The following is a 17201-nucleotide window of genomic DNA, read 5'->3' as shown; positions in this document are numbered from 1 at the left end:
TCAATCCAGTCCAGTGTCCCGAGGAAGGTGTTGAGGGAAACATCAGAGAAGCATTCTTGCTTCGGTGATCCCTTGGAATCTGGGGTCTCCAAAGACCCCCACTTGGCACCTATGGTCTTCAGCTCAGCTAGACCCTGGGGATAGGTGGGGCAAGGAAGCAAGACCTCTATGGCAAGGATGGGAATGGGGCTGGGTGGAGATAAGTTCTATTAGGAAGTGCCAAAGGGACCAGCTTCTGGGTGTGCTGTGCGCCTGGGCAGGGCTTGACTTGGGGACTTGCATTTCATAAGAAACCTCTGGGAAAGGATCTGGTTAACTGCTCAGGGGGACCCAGCTTCAGCCCCATCTGACAATATTCCATTGGCCAAGTTCATCAGGTCTGTGGCTGATCCTACCCCGCTCAGCGCCTCTTACTACCTTTGGCAGCTTGCTGTTTCCAGCGTCCAAGCTTCTGCCTTCACCCCTACCCTCTCTACAACCCCCTGAGACACAGAAATGACAAGAATCATTGCTTCAGTTTGCCTCTAGAGAAGGGGCCCAGGGTTAAAACCAGAGGTGAAAACTTTGGGACTGTGGCCGAGAGGGGCCAGGAGGAAATGCCCCTAAAGTGGGCTCAAATGAGTCTCAGAGCCAAACAGAAACACTGCTCCAGACCCTTGTTTCTGATTTGACTGTGGGGATAAGAATTGGCAAAGCAAAGTGTGAGCGGCCTCATGGGGGATACGTGAAGTCGGCAGCAAGGAGGCGTCCGAGGACTTGGAGGAGCACAGCAGAGAGGCGTCAGTAACCAGGGGAGGACGGCGGAGGCTTGCTCCCCCTGGGGCCCTTCCTGCTTCTAGCTGGGCCTTCTAGAAGAGGGAGGGTGGGGAGGAGAAATGGGGCCCCAGGCTCCTTTCACATTACATGGCACATCTATTAGAAATAAAGGCTCAAAAGTACGTGAAGCCACAAAAAAGAGTGCCTTCTGCTTTTCCTGTCATGCTGGTGCCCCACGCCTGGCTCTGCAGTCCTTGGAACTGGTCCACTCACATCACCACTGCAATGGACATCCCCAGAGGGATGGTGGGTGGGGGCCGCAGGGCAGACTCACTGGTAAAGGTGATGTTGAAGCCTCTCTTCCCCGTGGAGTGGTCAGTCTGGAACTCGAGACGGGCCACGTGGCCACTGCTGGTGATGGAGGAGGGGAGCTGGTTCCCCGAGAAGGTGCCCAGGACGGGGGCCTCAGCCGTGGCCCCATCCTTGATGACCAGGAAGTCAAACTGAGGCTCCACGTCGATGTCATTAAAGGCCAAGTGGATGCGGCTCTCGGGCCGGGCGAGGATGAGCCAGACACAGTGGAGGTGGTTGCCATAGTCCTCTGGGTAGTTGGGCGATAGGACGACCCCAGAGGGGCTGGTGAAGTTGAAGAAGCAGGAAACTGCAAGAGAAGAGCCGTGGAGGTCAGTGAGTGTCCCTGGAACTGTGCCCGGGCCACCGAGGGCAGGCAGAGGGGCATGTCCTTAGTCTAAAAGCAATAGAGAGAAAAGGTGACCAGAGGGTTGGGCTGGACTGGCTGGGCTCTGAGCTCTAGGCAGGAGACATGCTGGGTTCCACGCTGCATGCAGTGCTGGGAAGGGTCCCTCTGACACATTGTGGGCAAGGAGGAGTTGGTCTCCTCCTGGCCTTCTTGTCCTTGCGATGAGCCCATCCCAGGAGTGTCTGCCTGCTCTCAGTTCCTTGTGTTGGGGAAAAACCACCATTTAAGCTTAAGTGGAGTCCCAGTGCCTGGTTCCTCTTAGCTGGTGGTGATCCCCTGAGGGGTAACTAGGGTGGAGACAGGGCCGCTCCCTTTCTGTCCTGTAAACATTCTCGGTGGGGAAATGATTGTGCCCTGGGGATTCTGGCAACTGGGAAGCTACAAAACTATGCTAAGAAGGTGCCCGGTAGGCGCCATCTTTCAGAGACCAGAGCTTTGGAAGAAACTGGCGGAGAGAGGGAAGAGCACCTTATCTTGAAGCCCCACCTACTTTCCAAGGATCGACTCTTCTGAAACTCTTGATTTTAAGCCCTTGTCATGCCCGTAACTAACAGACTCTGAGAGTAAGTCTGAGGCAAAGGAAAGTGTTATAAATAGAAAAACAAATATGAAACGAATATTAAAAAGGAAAATAATAGCATGAAAAAAATATTGCAACAAATATGCCAGAGAGCAACTCTCAATACTGAATTAGAGCTTTTGTAATTTGTGCAAGAACATCACCAAGATGAGCAAAGAATATGCTCAGAGGATTCATATGAGAGAAAATAGAATTAATGTGAAAACGCAGTCCATTTCCCTAGGGGGGAAAAATGAACAACTCATATTGCTGAGGCTTCGTGGAAACTCATATGTATTTCTTGTCAGTTGCACAGTAAAGTTGATATAGTTCTTCTGGAAGGGAGTGAATGAACTCTTATCAACAGCCACAAAACTATTCAAATATTCTGACTCCGTAATCTCCAGGAATTAATTCAAAAGAAAAGGAGCCACATGGACAAAGATGTTTACAGTGACATAATTTTATTATAGAGGAAAAACTGTGAACAACCTATATGTCAGCCCAATAATGTGAGGTAAATTATAGCCTTTAATGTGGTGCGGTTTGAATGCAATCATTAAAGTGATAAATATGATCCTGTAGAAGGAACAATGTTAAACATTTTAAAGTCAAACAGTACATCATAAAATTATATGTACACCTTGGATTATAGCTAATAAATATTTACATATATATGGGAAAAGACTGGACATGAGCCCCCAGATAAAAACTGTATTAGGGTGAAAGGTTTGGGGGTGATATTTTTCACTGTGAAAGCAATATTTGATTTTTCTGATTGCAAAAATGATATAGGGTCATTGAAACACTTTTTAACATATAAAGTGTAAAGAAGGTAAAAACTAATATGGACAAACATTTAAATGCCTTTATAACATTTATCGTGATGTTGGATATTAATAACATTGAAATTAAAGTATGATATTTGACTTATTAATTATAATGAAGTGAAAGTGAAAAATAATATTAAAATCATGTTTGCAAAAAAAAAAAAAAAAAAAACACAAAACAAAGGAACTGGTGATTCCTTCTGCTGAGTTTCTCCTTCCTTTCCCTGACTCTACCCACCTTTCCCTTTTCTGCACTGGGTGTTACTTTTCCAACCTGCTACTCAAAGCCCTCCCATCAAATTTAGCAAAGTGAAACAGGTCCCTGGGACACATTCAGTCTCATGCTTGTAATCTCTGTATTTTATAGGTATGGAAAGTTTGAGCCAAGGGGACAGAAGGCCATAACCCCACTTAAAGATAAAAGACCCTGCAGCTCACAGAGGTTAGGTGACTCGCCAGGCTCACACGGCCAGTAGATGGTAGCAGTAAGTTCCAATCCATGCAAATCCTTGCTGGTTCAAATCCACCTGACTCCAGGGGCCAAGCCCTTAGCTACCCAGCAACACTGCCTCCCAGTATGAGAACAGTATTGCTCACAAATCTAACAGATGAGTCCTTGGGGGTATTCTTAGAATCTGCTAATGATCTGTTGACCCCAAGCATTATATCAGCCCTGAACTGGAAGCTCTAGGCTGGACACAGATGTTCCCCAACACAGCTATCCCATCCACAGCTTTGTGGCAGTCCAGCTGGGAGCATAATACAAATAAGGAGGACTATGAAACCAACGGAGCCCACTACCTGAAGACAGACGGTAAAAGCCACATGGCTTGCCTACTAGTAGAACAACATCAAGGTAGACCAAAAGGAAAGAAAAGCTCTACAATTTCAGAGGCACTGAAAGCATGAGAACACATGGATTTGCTGCAGAGAATTTAATTAATGCCTGCTGAGTCCCCACCCCAACTCCATCACTCTATCACATATTTTCTTTATACCCTTTATCCAGAGTTGCCAAGTTGTAAATCTCCAGGGGCACCATTTTGAGCAGCTATATATGGTAGCTCTTCCTATCACTCTTTAAAATTATCTTGTTCACTAGTTTCTTGATGGTTTGTCCTTCCCTCTCCCCAACACACACATATGTATTCCACGAGTGCAGAAATCTTGTCTGTTTGATTCCTCCGAATCCTCATGGCTGCCACAATGGCTGGTACATTATCGGTGCTCAATCAATATTTGCTGAATGAATCAATGAGTATTTAATGGTCGACATCATCTAAAAATGGGCTTCCTAGGTGGCTCAGTGGTAAAGAATCCACCTGACAAGCAGGAGATGCAGGTTTGATCCCTGCATTGGGAAAATCCCCTGGAGAAGAAAATGGCAACCTACTTCAGTATTCTTGCCTGGGAAATTCCATTGACAGAGGAGCCTGGTGGGCTACAAGTCCATGGAGTCACAGAGTCAGACGACTGAGTAACTAAACCTTCTGAAAAGATGGTGACGTGTGTATATATGCCTCATATCCTGATCCTGTTCTAAGTCCCAACCAAAAGAACTGACCAAATTCTGTAGAGCGGATACCTGTGTCAGCTCTGGAAACAAGGAAAAAATACTATGTCATGATCCTCATTGCATATGTCTAACATTGCAAATGTCTAACATTTCTGTTAGACACAGTACAGATCTGTTCCTAAATAATTTAGAGTAGAAAAGGGTATGACCAAGCCAAATTGTTAAATAGCAAAGACAACAGAAACTGCTTCCAGTGTCAAAGACCTTGAAAAAGTATATTATCCATATAACATTAAAAAAAAAAAAACACTTGAAGATGTTTTCTACCCAACCAAGAGATGAATCTAAATGCAGAACTCAAGTATGGAAAAGTTATGGTTAATAAAAAATGAAAAAAAAAATTGGCAATAAGCAAATAAACCATATAGTAAATAATCTAAATAATTGCTATAAACATAGAAAACAGAATGCAAGTGTAACAAATATTTGTTGGAAGAGAACATAAAAGATATTATTCCTGCCCAAACCCCAGGGTAAAGTAATGCAGATTATTCTGATGTAAAGTATAAAGTTTGAAGCAAGGCGATATGCTAATTTTCTCATTTTGCAAGAAGTTCTGTTATATGGCTTCTGTGGTTAATTAGAGAAATATAGGTTAGAGCGTGTCTTTAAAGATGTTAAGTGTAATTAGTAATAGGCTATAAAGTAGCTTATCTTCAAAATTACCAAAGGGGAAAAAGCAAAGCAGTTAATTTAGCAAAAAAAATGGAATTCAAAGGAAACAACAAGGAATCATAAAGAGTAAAAATGTAAAGTAAGATGCTAAAAAAGGGGGGAAAAGGCAAAATATCATTTATGAAAATAAAAGTATACAGGTTAATCTATCTTAGAAAAATATAACCCTCATTTTGGGAAAAGATACACTTTAAAGAGACTCAGAATAGTCAAAAATAAGGAAAAGGGCCAAGATAGCTCAGACTTTGGATTAGAAGAGTGTTACAATCTACCAATGCTCAGGCCCCAGGGAATCCTGTTTATTTGGTGGTATGCACCCAGTGTAACACAGGTTCCAAAAGCTCCCTGGGTAATCCTAAGGTGCAGCCAGGGTTTGAGAACTACTGGTGAAGGAAAATGCAAAGTATAAAAAATTAGTTTTAATGGTAGTATAGACCCTTGGGTGTTATAATATCACAACAGACTCTTAATGATCCCCCTTTTTTTTTCAGGCCAAGAGACCCCTGAATAGCTATCAAAACATGTCCTTTTGCACCTAGAGAGACAGAGGTGATAAACTGACAAACAGAGGTGACCAACAGAAGAGAAACTTGGTCCTGTAACGCTCAGTCTTCTATCCCAAGGGAAACTCAGACTTGTTGCAATGAAGGAAGGAAAAAGGAGTGCGCAGTGTTCAACAAAGCTCTAATCTCTCTCACTCTGGAAAATTAGGTTTACATGTTACATCAGAAGGTTTCTCTTGGAGAATTTACTTCTCAGTGTCCCAAATGAGGATAAAAAAACATACGGTGATTGGATCTCATTACTGTCAATCACCCAGGTAAAGGAGGGACATGAAGTGTCTTCTCCCCTTGGAAGCAGTTACCAGGTTGTGCTCAAGAATCCTGACCTTGAATAAGCCTTTAAAGTGTTTGGACTTTTGAAAAATAATAAAGGTGGAAAACTCATTACCAAGTGGATGCATCATTTCTATGCTTAATATTGGATTATTATTTAATAGGATCTTGACGAAGAGAAGTTTTGCTGAAAAATGCTCTTTTACTCTCTTTTCTTTCGGTGTTGTCACTGCTAGTTTCAGCGCTTTCAAAATGATAATTCAATTACTAGAGACCCAATGAGGCAAGACAAAAGTGAAAATCCAAAGATGACATTTAAAAAATGGATGATGTTCATATTCCAAAATGAAGATATGACAGTTATGATACATTTGGCCCAAAGCACTGAAACAGACAAAATAAACTATTTTAGAAAATATAAGAGTTGGATAAAAAATACTAACCTGATGTCAAAAGTAAATAAAGATAAAAAAGATCTATAGAATACTATGAGTGGGTACATGCTGTATGAAACTTTGTAACCTGCAAACAAGGACCAGAATCTTCTTCACAAGTGCCCATGGAATGTTACAGAAACGGACTCTATATTGGGCTACAAAGAACTCTCTGTAAGTGCCTCTACAGAGCAAAAACTGTTAGGACACATTTTTTCTTCACAGAGCAAATAAACTAGAAATCAGTAATAAAAGACTAAAGAAAAATTCCTAGTCAGCTGAAAATCTATAAAATCCTTTCCTAAGTAAGTTCTTGAGTTCAAAGAGGAAACAAAGGCTATCAGTCAATACAGATTACTTACAATAATGATAATGATACTAGGCCAAAGCTGTGTTTAAGGGAAAATTAATAGCCTTATTCATTATTAAATAAAAAAAGAAATAAGTGAAATGAACACTCAAACTAAAAACATAACAGAGAATAGCCAAACAAGATTAAGGAGAGAAGGGAGAACAAATGAAGATAAAAGCAGAGAAAAGTGAACTGAAGAGACCAGTAAAAGAAAAACTTCTCACTGGGGTACTCAAGAAATAAAGAGAGAAGATATATATACATAGAGACAGGATAATAAAATTAAGGAGATATGCCAATTATAAAAGAGTAATATGTACAACAAACTAATAAAATTGAAATATTCACAAAATGCAGAATTCCCTAGGAAATTTTAAATTACAAAAATTGTGTGAAGAGAAAAACCTGAGGAGACTGAGAAATATTTAAGGAGTAGGTAGTTTTAGGCCCAGAACTTTTAAATGTTAACCAAACTGTAGTAGCCATGCTATTTAATTAATCTTGATACAAATATTCCCATAAGATAGTATGTGATATACATGTTCACACTCACCCACTCACACATCAATACATCCACAGTGCAAACATAATCCTATATGTAAAGTGCTATCAAATCAAATTCAGCCCTAAAACACTAAACAAACATGAGCTATAATCAACAAACCTTTATTGATAGGCAGAAAAGAAAACTAAAAAATGAGACAAACTTTTTTCCTGGGTGACGAGTTCATATTGTTAAGATAAAGTGTTAGTTGCTCAGTAGTGTCTGACTCTTTGTGACCCCATGGACTGTAGCCCGCCAGGCTCCTCTGCTAATGGGATTCTCCAAGCAAGAATACTGGAGTGGGTTGCCATTCCCTTCTCCAGAGGATCTTCCCAACCCAGGGATCGAACCCAGGTCTCCTGCACTGCAGGCAGACTCTTTACCATCTGAGCCACCAGGGAAGCCATGTTAAGATAAAAATTATCTTCAAATCATTGTATAAATGTAGCATAATTCCAGGCAGAATTTAATGCAATTCCAGGCAAGATCCACATTAAATTTTTTTCTGGAGTGATTGATCTGTTGGAATAAATAGGTAAAAAGATCCAATCACTCCTTGAGAGAGAAAAGGAAAAAATAGCATATGAGGTGCTAGCTGGCATTCCAAGACGTCATATGTCTTGACCCACCAAGCCTCACAGCGGCCCTCTAAGATGAATATTATTATTATCCCCATTTTATAGATGTAGAAGCCAAGTCTGGGTGTTCAAGTGACCTGCCCACTGTCACAAGGCATGTAAGTGATGTAGCTGGGCTGTAAACTCAGGAAAGCTTGTTCTAGGGCCCAAGCTTTCAACCATAATACCTATTTTTTCCACTGGCAGGGAGGTTTGTCAACTCAGATATTGAAACATACTATAAAGCTGTAATAACAACATCTGTATTGTTATCAAAAGAGAAATCAGTAAGAACCAAAAAAAAAGAAAGTTCAGAAATGGACACAGACATCCAAAAATGTAGAATATGATAAAGGAGACTTTTTTAATTAGCAGGGTAAATGTTGCTTGATTAATAAGGGCATCTTAGACAAATGGCTAACCAGTTGTGGAAAAAATAAATCCACATTTCACTCAGTATACAACAGAAATACCAGAAGAAAATATAAGGAATATTTGCATAATCTCAGACATGGGGCAGGAGTTTCTTAACATTATACTAAAGTTAGGAAATAGTATTTTAACTTACAGAAATGAAACCTTTTTGGATTTCAAAAATCACCAGGCTGCCCAGGTGGTACAGAGGTAAAGAATCTGCCTGCCAAGGCAGGAGACACAGGAGACACGGGTTCAATCCCTAGGTTGGGAAGATCCCCTCAGAGCAGGAGACGGGAACTCACTCCAGTATTCTTGCCTGGAGAATTCTATGGACAGATGAGTTTGGAGGGCCAGTCCATGGACTCACAAAAGTTTAACAGTGAGGACCAAATGACAATCTCTTTGGCAAGTGGTGCTAGGAAAACTGGTCAACCACTTGCAAAAGAATGAAACTAGAACACTCTCTAACACCATACACAAAAATAAACTCAAAATGGATTAAAGATCTAAACATAAGACCAGGAACTATGAAACTACTAGAGGAAAACATAGCAAAATTCTCTCTGACATAAATCACAGCAGTATCCTCTATGACCCTCCTCCCAGAGTAATGGAAATAAAAGCAAAAATAAACAAATGGGACCTAATGAAACTTAAAAGCTTTGCAAAATGGAGGAAACTATAAGCAAGGTGAAAAGATAGCCCTCAGAATGGGAGAAAATAATAGCAAATGAAGCAACTGACAAAGAATTAATATCAAAAACATACAAGTAGCTCCTGCAGCTCAATTACAGAAAAATAAATGACCCAATCAAAAAATGGGCCAAAGAACTAAACAGACATTTCTCCAAAGAAGACATACAGATGGCTAACAAGCACATGAAAAGATGCTCAACATCACTCATTATCAGAGAAATGCAAATCAAAACCACAATGAGGTACCATTACACGCCAGTCAGAATGGCTGCTATCCAAAAGTCTACAAGCAATAAATGCTGGAGAGGGTGTGGAGAAAAGGGAACCCTCTTACACTGTTGGTGGGAATGCAAACTAGTACAGCCACTATGGAGAACAGTGTGGAGATTCCTTAAAAAACTGAAAATAGAACTGCCACATGACCCAGCAATACCACTGCTGGGCATACACACCGAGAAAACCAGAAGTGAAAGAGATACGTGCACCCCAATGTTCATCGCAGCACTGTTTATAATAGCCGGGACATGGAAGCAACCTAGATGCCCATCAGCAGACAAATGGATAAGGAAGCTGTGGTACATATACACCATGGAATATTACTCAGCCATTAAAAAGAATACATTTGAATCAGTTCTAATGAGGTGGATGAAACTGGAGCCCATTATACAGAGTGAAGTAAGTCAGAAAGAAAAATACCAATAAGTATACTAATGCATATATATGGAATTTAGAAAGATGGCAATGATGACCCTATATGCGAGACAGCAAAAGAGACACAGATGTAAAGAACAGACTTTTGGACTCTGTGGGAGAAGGCGAGGGTGGGATGATCTGAGAGAATAGCATTGAAACATGTATATTACCAATTGTGAAACAGATCGCCAGTCCAGGTTGGATGCATGAGACAGGGTGCTCAGGGCTGGTGCACTGGGATGACCCTGAGGGATGGGACGGGAGGGAGGTGGGGGGGGGGGTTCAGGGTGGGGAATACATGTACACCCATGGCTGATTCATGTCAATGTATGGCAAAAACCACTACAGTATTATAAAGTAATTAGCCTCCAATTAAAGTAACTAAATCAAAATAAATAAATAAATAAGAAAAAAAGGAAATATTTGCAAGTGAGTATAATCAAATATTTACTATGTTTAACATATGAGTGAGTGAAGTCGCTCAGTTGTGACCAACTCCTCGTGACTCCATGGACTGTAGCCTACCAGGCTGCTCCATTCATGGAATTTTCCAGGCAAGAGTACTGGAGTGGGTTGCCATTTCCTTCTCCAGGGGATCTTCTTGACCCAGCAATAGAACATGGGTCTCCCGCATTGCAGGCAGACACTTTACCATCTGAGCCACCAAGGAAGTCCTAACATATGAAGAACTACTAATACAATTCAACAAAAAGATAAATACTCAGAATAGAATTATAAGCTAAGGAAATTAAGAGACAAGGTTATCAAGTTGGCAAAGAAAAAACAGACAGGTGGGAGGGGGGTTCAGGATGGGGAATACATGCACACCCATGGGGGATTCATGTCAATGTACGGCAAAACCACTACAATATTGTAAAGTAATTAGCCTTCAATTAAAATAAATAAATTTATATTAAAACCAAAGCATTCACACACTGCAACTACAACTTGTGTCAGTTAAATAAATAACTGAAATAAATATATATATATATATATATATTTTTTTTTTTTTTTAAGAAGAGGATGGATTACAAGAGGCATAGATTCCTGAGATGGCGGGAGGTGAGGACCAATCAATAGCAAAAATTTTGAAACAGTGACTCATCATGAAAGTGATATGGTGGGTCATAGATGCTGAAATAAAAGAAAAAAGGAAAAAACAAAAGGAAGAGAATGGAAAATAGCCGAGTGCATTACAGGGTTAACGGTAAATACTGTTTGTGAATCTGTTTCCATTATGTCCCAGTGTGTGTGTGTATGTGTGCGTGTTTGAGTGTATGCTATACTGCATTTCTTACTGTTGATTTAAAGGTGCTTAAAGCATCTTTAAAGGTCCCTGATCTAAAGCCTAAATGGGAAGTATAAGCTACAGGCACATTGGTTTTTGATGGTAGAAAGGACCGAGCATCTCTGTATAAGAGGTGGGAAGATGAGAGGAAGGATGGGGATGGGATGGCGATGAGCTGAAGGCTTGGTGTCTTTGAAATTTGGATGTTGAGCATGTTGCCTGCCAGGCGGGAGACAAGATGATCATTCTCCAGAGTAAGGTGAGGAGGTGGGCTGTTCCCAGGATGGAGGCGGGTGGAGAAGGCTTGGCAGAGCTTCCACGGGGAAGAAAAGAACAGTCTGACTTGAGAAACACAGATGGATGCTGGGCACTGTGCAGGCTTCACCGAGACTAGTGACCATGAATGCACAGCAGTGCCAATCTGCCTGGTTGGGCGATTTTCTCCAGCAGAGCTCACCCAAGCAGTCACCGAGACTAGTGACCATGAATGGGTAGCAGTGCCAATCTGCCTGGTTGGGCGATTTTCTCCAGCAGAGCTCACCCAAGCAGCAGAGGCCCAGTTAGACTGTTCTTGCTTCACTATGCATCTCTGGACCAGTAAACTGAGGCATCCCTGCTGATGAACGCTAGAGCTGAGCAGGAGGCAGGGGCTTCACAAACCCACTAGTGAATTCCTTTCACCTCCTTCTGCTCAGAGGCTCAGGGTATGGTACTTTTCATCAGAGTCATTTTAACATCTCTGGCACTGGAGCTGGTGAAAATTATTAACTTCCTTTGGCTCTAGGAAGCTGGGCGAGGTCTTCAAGGTCACACACATGGGGCTGAAACTGGCTACCCAGCTGGGCTCATCCTTATCACAAACAAGATGAAGTTAATGCTTGGTTTTCTCTTTGAGAAGAATACTGAGAATACCTTCCCATGCGCGCGTGCATGAGTGTGTGCGTGTTGAGTTGTTTTAGTCGTGTCTGACTCTTTGCGACACTATGGACGGTAGCATACCAGGCTCCTCTGTTCATGGGATTCTCCAGGCAAGAATACTGGAGTGGGTTGCCATGTCCTCTTTCAAGGGATCTTCCTGACCCAGAGATTGAACCCACACTGGCAAATGGATACTTTACCACTGGACGCACTGGTCAGCTCCTTAGAAACTCATACATACACCTTCCGAAAGGAGCATCAGACATAAAGGGATGACGCTGCCCACGTATTTACTGAGCATGAAACATGTCCCCTTCGGTTAATATTTGACGTAAAGCCATGAATTGTCTTAAGTTTTTGCATTTCTTTGTTTTTTCCCATCCTCACCTCCTAGGCAGGCAAGAGCACTGGCCCCCGGCACTAGGTGAGTAGGGCCTTTGACAGAGCTGAGCCCTCCCTTGTTCCTGAAATGTTTCCCCTCTGTCTCTGATCACACCCACCCCAGGCTTTCCACTCCAGCTCTGACAGCCCCTTGGCATGACCTTGGAATGTCCTTACCAAGCTGGCGTATTCACTGGGCATCTGCTGTGTGACAAAGACTAATCTAGACATGGTGGTGGGGGGCGGGTAACAAACCAGACAGATCGGCAAGTCCTCAGCCTCAAGAAGTTTGCATTCTAAATGGTAAGAAAGAACATAAGATGGAATGGGGGGAAGAGTGAATGGGAGGGGGGATAACTTGCTTTCAAGACGGGGTCAGGGATGGCCCGTCTGAGGCCTCCGAGACGTGGCCTGACGATACCGAGTCAGCCGGCCTAAGGAAAGATTGCTCCAGATGGAGGAAATTGCAAGTGCAAAGGCTCTGAGGTGTGCACAGACTTGGTGAATGTGAGGGAGTGAAGGGAGGCCAACAGAGCAGGAGCAGGGGAACCACGGAGCCAGGAACACGAGACGAGCTGCAGAGGATGACGGATCTTTCAGACCCAAGAGGAGGAGTCTGGGTTTTATTAGAGCAAATTAAACTAAATACGGCCCAAACTGAACTCCTAGTCTTCTTTTCCCAGTCTGGTTTTCCTAGAACCTTGCGTCTGGAACATTCCCTGGCATCAGGGAGTGATTCAGGCCTGCCCAGTTATGGGCTTTCCCTTGGCCCCATCTCACTCTGCAGCACCTTCCTCATCCCCTTGCCTCCTAAACGACACTGGTAGCCCAGACCCGCCTGTGTATTCAGACTTGGTGTGTAACTATCTGATAGACTTCTCTACTGCAGATCCCACCAGCACCTCAAATGCATGTGCAGAACTGATCTCTTTATCTGTTTTCCTAAGCCTCCTTCATTCCTTATCACCATGAATGACAACACCCAGTTGCCTAAGGAAAATATATCAACCCCTTTTCCCTTGCTCCCAAATCCAGTCTGTAACTAACTTCTGCTGATTCTCTCTCTTCAGTGTCTCTTGTACTTGTCACATCCTCATCACACCCTATTAAGGGAAGGTCTTCTTCCTACTGCAATAGCCTACCTGGTTTTCTGTCTTTAAATTTTATTCTTTTTGAATCCATCCTACATATTGGCTCCAGAATGGATTTTTGTAAATCACAAATTCTCATGATGTTTCATCTTTGCTTGGAACTCTTGAAAGACTCCCTGTTGCACTGAGGATAAAGCCTGAACTTCTCTAAAGGGCACAAAAAGACCCTCAAAGACCAAAGGCCCTTGCCAACCTCTTTTATCTTTATTTTCCCACCTCCCACTGTCCATGGCATTCCAATCATATTGGACCACTGTAGTCCTGCAAATGTGCAAGTCTAACACTAGGTCCTGCTCTGGCTATTTTTTTCTTTCTAGAGTGTTCTCTCCTCCTGTCCATCTGGAAAACTCTGTTAAGCATCTTTTCTATAGAGTGGTGTGGGCTTCCTCCTCCCATTTATCCTAGGTAGCTGCAGCCATAGAGTCTGTATGCCAGGATCATTCTGCTCAGTGCCCATTGGGGTCCGAATGTTTGAGTCCCCCCAAATTTGTACACTGAAATCCTAATGCCCATGGGTGATGGAAATAGCAAGCAAGGCCTTTGGGAGCTACTTAAATAGTGAGGATGGTGCTCTCATGAATGGATGGGGTCAATGCTCTTTATAAAAGAGGCTCCAGAGAGATCCCTGGTCCCCTTCTGTCATGCGAGAATATAAGGAGAAGACTGAGCCTGCAGCAGGGCCAGGAGGAGGACCCTGGCACCCTGGTCTCAGAATTCCAGCTTCCAGAACTGTGAGCAATAAATTTTTGTGGTTTATAAGCTACCCAGTCTGTGGCATTTTATTTTAGCAGCCTGAATGGACTAAGGCAGTACCCACGCCAACCTTGACCGTAAGCCCACTGGCCTGAGAGCTGCAGAGTGAAACCGCGTGTTAGAGGAGGCTCTGGGTGGCCAGGTGTCCTCCAAACCAAAGCCTCTCTTATCCCTACCATTTGGGCTTTGTCTCTATAATGACACCAATGCTAACTTGATTAGTAATAACTATAATAAAATAGGAAACCAGTACTTACCAAATATTTGCTATTTGATTGGTACTGTAGATACAATAGTGAACAAGATATATACTGTTTTGAGAAATGTACAGTGTAGTGAGGGCAAGGCAGTCAACAGGTAAGTGCTTGAGCATATTCCCTGCCATTACCCTGCTGCCTTTTAGGCAGAGCCCTCTTGCCCACTCCATTGACTTTGCCCCATGGAAGGTGAGAGGGCATGACATAGGGATGTCCAAGCAGACACCCGCAGAACGAGAGGCTATGTAGGGTTCCCCTGAGCCCTGCAGAGCTGCACCTGACCTACAGCCCTCATGGGATGCAAGTGAGAAATAAATCTGCACAGGATACAAGTGAGAAATCAATATTTGTTGTTGCCATTTGTTGAGACTTTTGCACGGTTGATGCCATAGCAAAAGTTGACTCGTACACTTAGGAAAAGGGATATGGAGAAATGGGAAAGTGAAGGATGGCTCTTCTGGATAGGGTAGTCAAAGAAGCCTCTCTGAAGAGGTGAGAGTGGTGATGAGAAGGATCCAGCTTCCTGAGGAGCATTTCAGCACAGTGAACCTCAAGTCAAAGGCACAGAGGTGGGAAAGAGTTTAGAGTACCTAAAGGTCTGAAAGAGGGCCAGTGCATCTGGGAAGGGTAAGAGAGGGGAAGGGGCATGGATGATGGGAGAAGGAGGAAGGAGTCCATCTCTGCACCTCTTAGATCTTTGGCTCAGAGATCACCCTCGACATCAAAAGTGCTCAGCTGAGGCTCCACTTCTTGGCATGACATCTATTGGGTCGTGGCTGGGGAGATCACAGAACATAATGCCCCAAGTGGAACACTTTTGAGAATGAAAGATGGGACCACTTAATAATTACCTTAGGACAGAAGATGTAAACTGGGATAGTCCCAAGCAAATATGGCTGGATGGTCATCCCCACATGTGGTCTTTTACTTTCCTTCCACAAAAGTATCTTTTATCCTGAGTAAGTAGTTCCTCATTCACAATCCAGTCCCCTTCTGGAACAAAATCTTAAACCAAAACTCACTGGGAGGCTCTGACAATTGCTAAATTCTTGTGTCCTGCGATTAGACCCTGACTGTAGCCCCTTAGAGGCTGGCTAGGTTCTTGGTATAAAGTGATTGCTTATTAGCACCAGGCCAACCTGTGGGAATTCCCTGCTGCCTGAAACTATCCTGAGTCGTGATTGACTTCTGCCACACCTGTGGAAGAATGCCCACTCAAACCACTCCTGGAGCTTACCCTGGGCTTAGACCCTCTTTAGACCTGCTCAGCAGAGAAGGCAATGGCACCCCACTCCAATACTCTTGTCTGGAAAATCCCATGGACGGAGGAGCCTGGTAGGCTGCAGTCCATGGGGTTGCTAAGAGTCGGACACGACTGAGCGGCTTCACTTTCACTTTTCACCTTCATGCATTGGAGAAGGAAATGGCAACCCACTCCAGTGTTCTTGCCTGGAGAATCACAGGGACGGGGGAGCCTGGTGGGCTGCCGTCTATGGGGTCGCACGGAGTCGGACATGACTGAAGTGACTTAGCAGCAGCAGCAGACCAGCTCAGAGGTCCCTGCCAAGGCCAGGTTCTGAGCTGGGGTCTCATCCTGAGCTGATGACTGAGGATTTCCTGTCACCAGCAGGCAGGACAGCTCTGGTCCCTCATGGGACAAAGTCCCTGCCCTGTACTCCTGGGAAGGAGCTGACTCTGCACTCCCCGGGCTCAGCTTTTACCCTGAAAACAGACCATAAATTCTTCGGAAAGTATATGTAGTCAGATCAAGTCACTGGGCCCTTCAATTTGGGTTTGTCTGGTGTTTTGGAGGGGGGGACGTTTCTGTATCTCACTTTCTACTTCCACATGTAGCAAAATTAGACTAACCACTCTGAAATCACACCGTGGTTGTGAAGATGCATTACAATGAAGCTTCTGAAGGCAGGGAGTGCAGTCCCGAGCCTGGGCACCTGGGTATTATACTATATATATTAATCTTTGCTGAATTGGAAACAAGGGACATGTCTCAGTGCTCCTGCTGGAGGCCACATCTCCACAAAGGCCTCTGCTCAGCGTACCTCTGAGTCTCAGCCAGCCTGTGGGGCTGAGAGTGGGGTCTCCCCACCTCTCCCCAGCATAGCCCACTCCTCAACCAGGAAGGCTCCAGACCAAAAAGTTCGCACTCTGATCCTCAGCCCCTCTTCTCCATGGATGAGTAGGCGATTCTGACCACACTCCTCCCATGGGGGGATGACGGCCTGGCTGCTAACTAAGACTCCGTGTTCCACATTCTCTGGGAAGACCGACTTAGGCAAGGAGACGTGTTCTATCAACTGCACGGAGGTGCCCGGGGCCGGATAGTGCTGACAGCAGTCGAGCGCTGACGGTTCTGTTGGACTAGAGTTCTGTCTGGGTTTCCGAGGAGCTGTGCCCTGTGGGGTGAGGCACGGATGCCCTGAAGACTGGTCTCTCCGTACGCCAAGCAAAGGCTTCTCAAAAGCGCTTTCACAGCTGTGAGGCCCCACAGATGCTCAGGCCAGCCCCCAGGATCCCCGGGGGATACTTGTGAAGACCCTTCTCCCCACGGGGCAGCCCTCAGTCAGCCTCTGTGCCCCCCGTGGGGGTGCGCTTCACCTGTTCCTCATAACGCTATCAGCCAGACACAGCTATGAGCTGGCGAGATGTCTGTGGGCATGATGTAGCCCCAGAACCCAAGCCTTCCTATG

At 44.0% G+C, this 17201-nt stretch overlaps 1 protein-coding gene across 1 annotated transcript in view; it reads right to left on the bottom strand.

The window, feature by feature from the left end:
• The window catches only part of CSMD2 (CUB and Sushi multiple domains 2), a 676035-nt gene that overhangs the window by 238262 nt on the left and 420572 nt on the right, over positions 1-17201 (bottom strand). Inside the window, 1 exon segment of the mRNA XM_061120111.1 lies at positions 1091-1417. Within this exon segment, the coding sequence (XP_060976094.1) occupies positions 1091-1417 (327 nt within the window).

The sequence above is a fragment of the Dama dama genome, chromosome 20 (genome assembly GCF_033118175.1).
Source record: "Dama dama isolate Ldn47 chromosome 20, ASM3311817v1, whole genome shotgun sequence".
In the NCBI taxonomy this organism is placed as follows: Eukaryota; Metazoa; Chordata; class Mammalia; order Artiodactyla; family Cervidae; genus Dama; species Dama dama.
The sequence above is the reverse complement of the archived record's forward strand: the minus strand, read 5'-3'. Positions and strand labels throughout refer to the sequence as shown.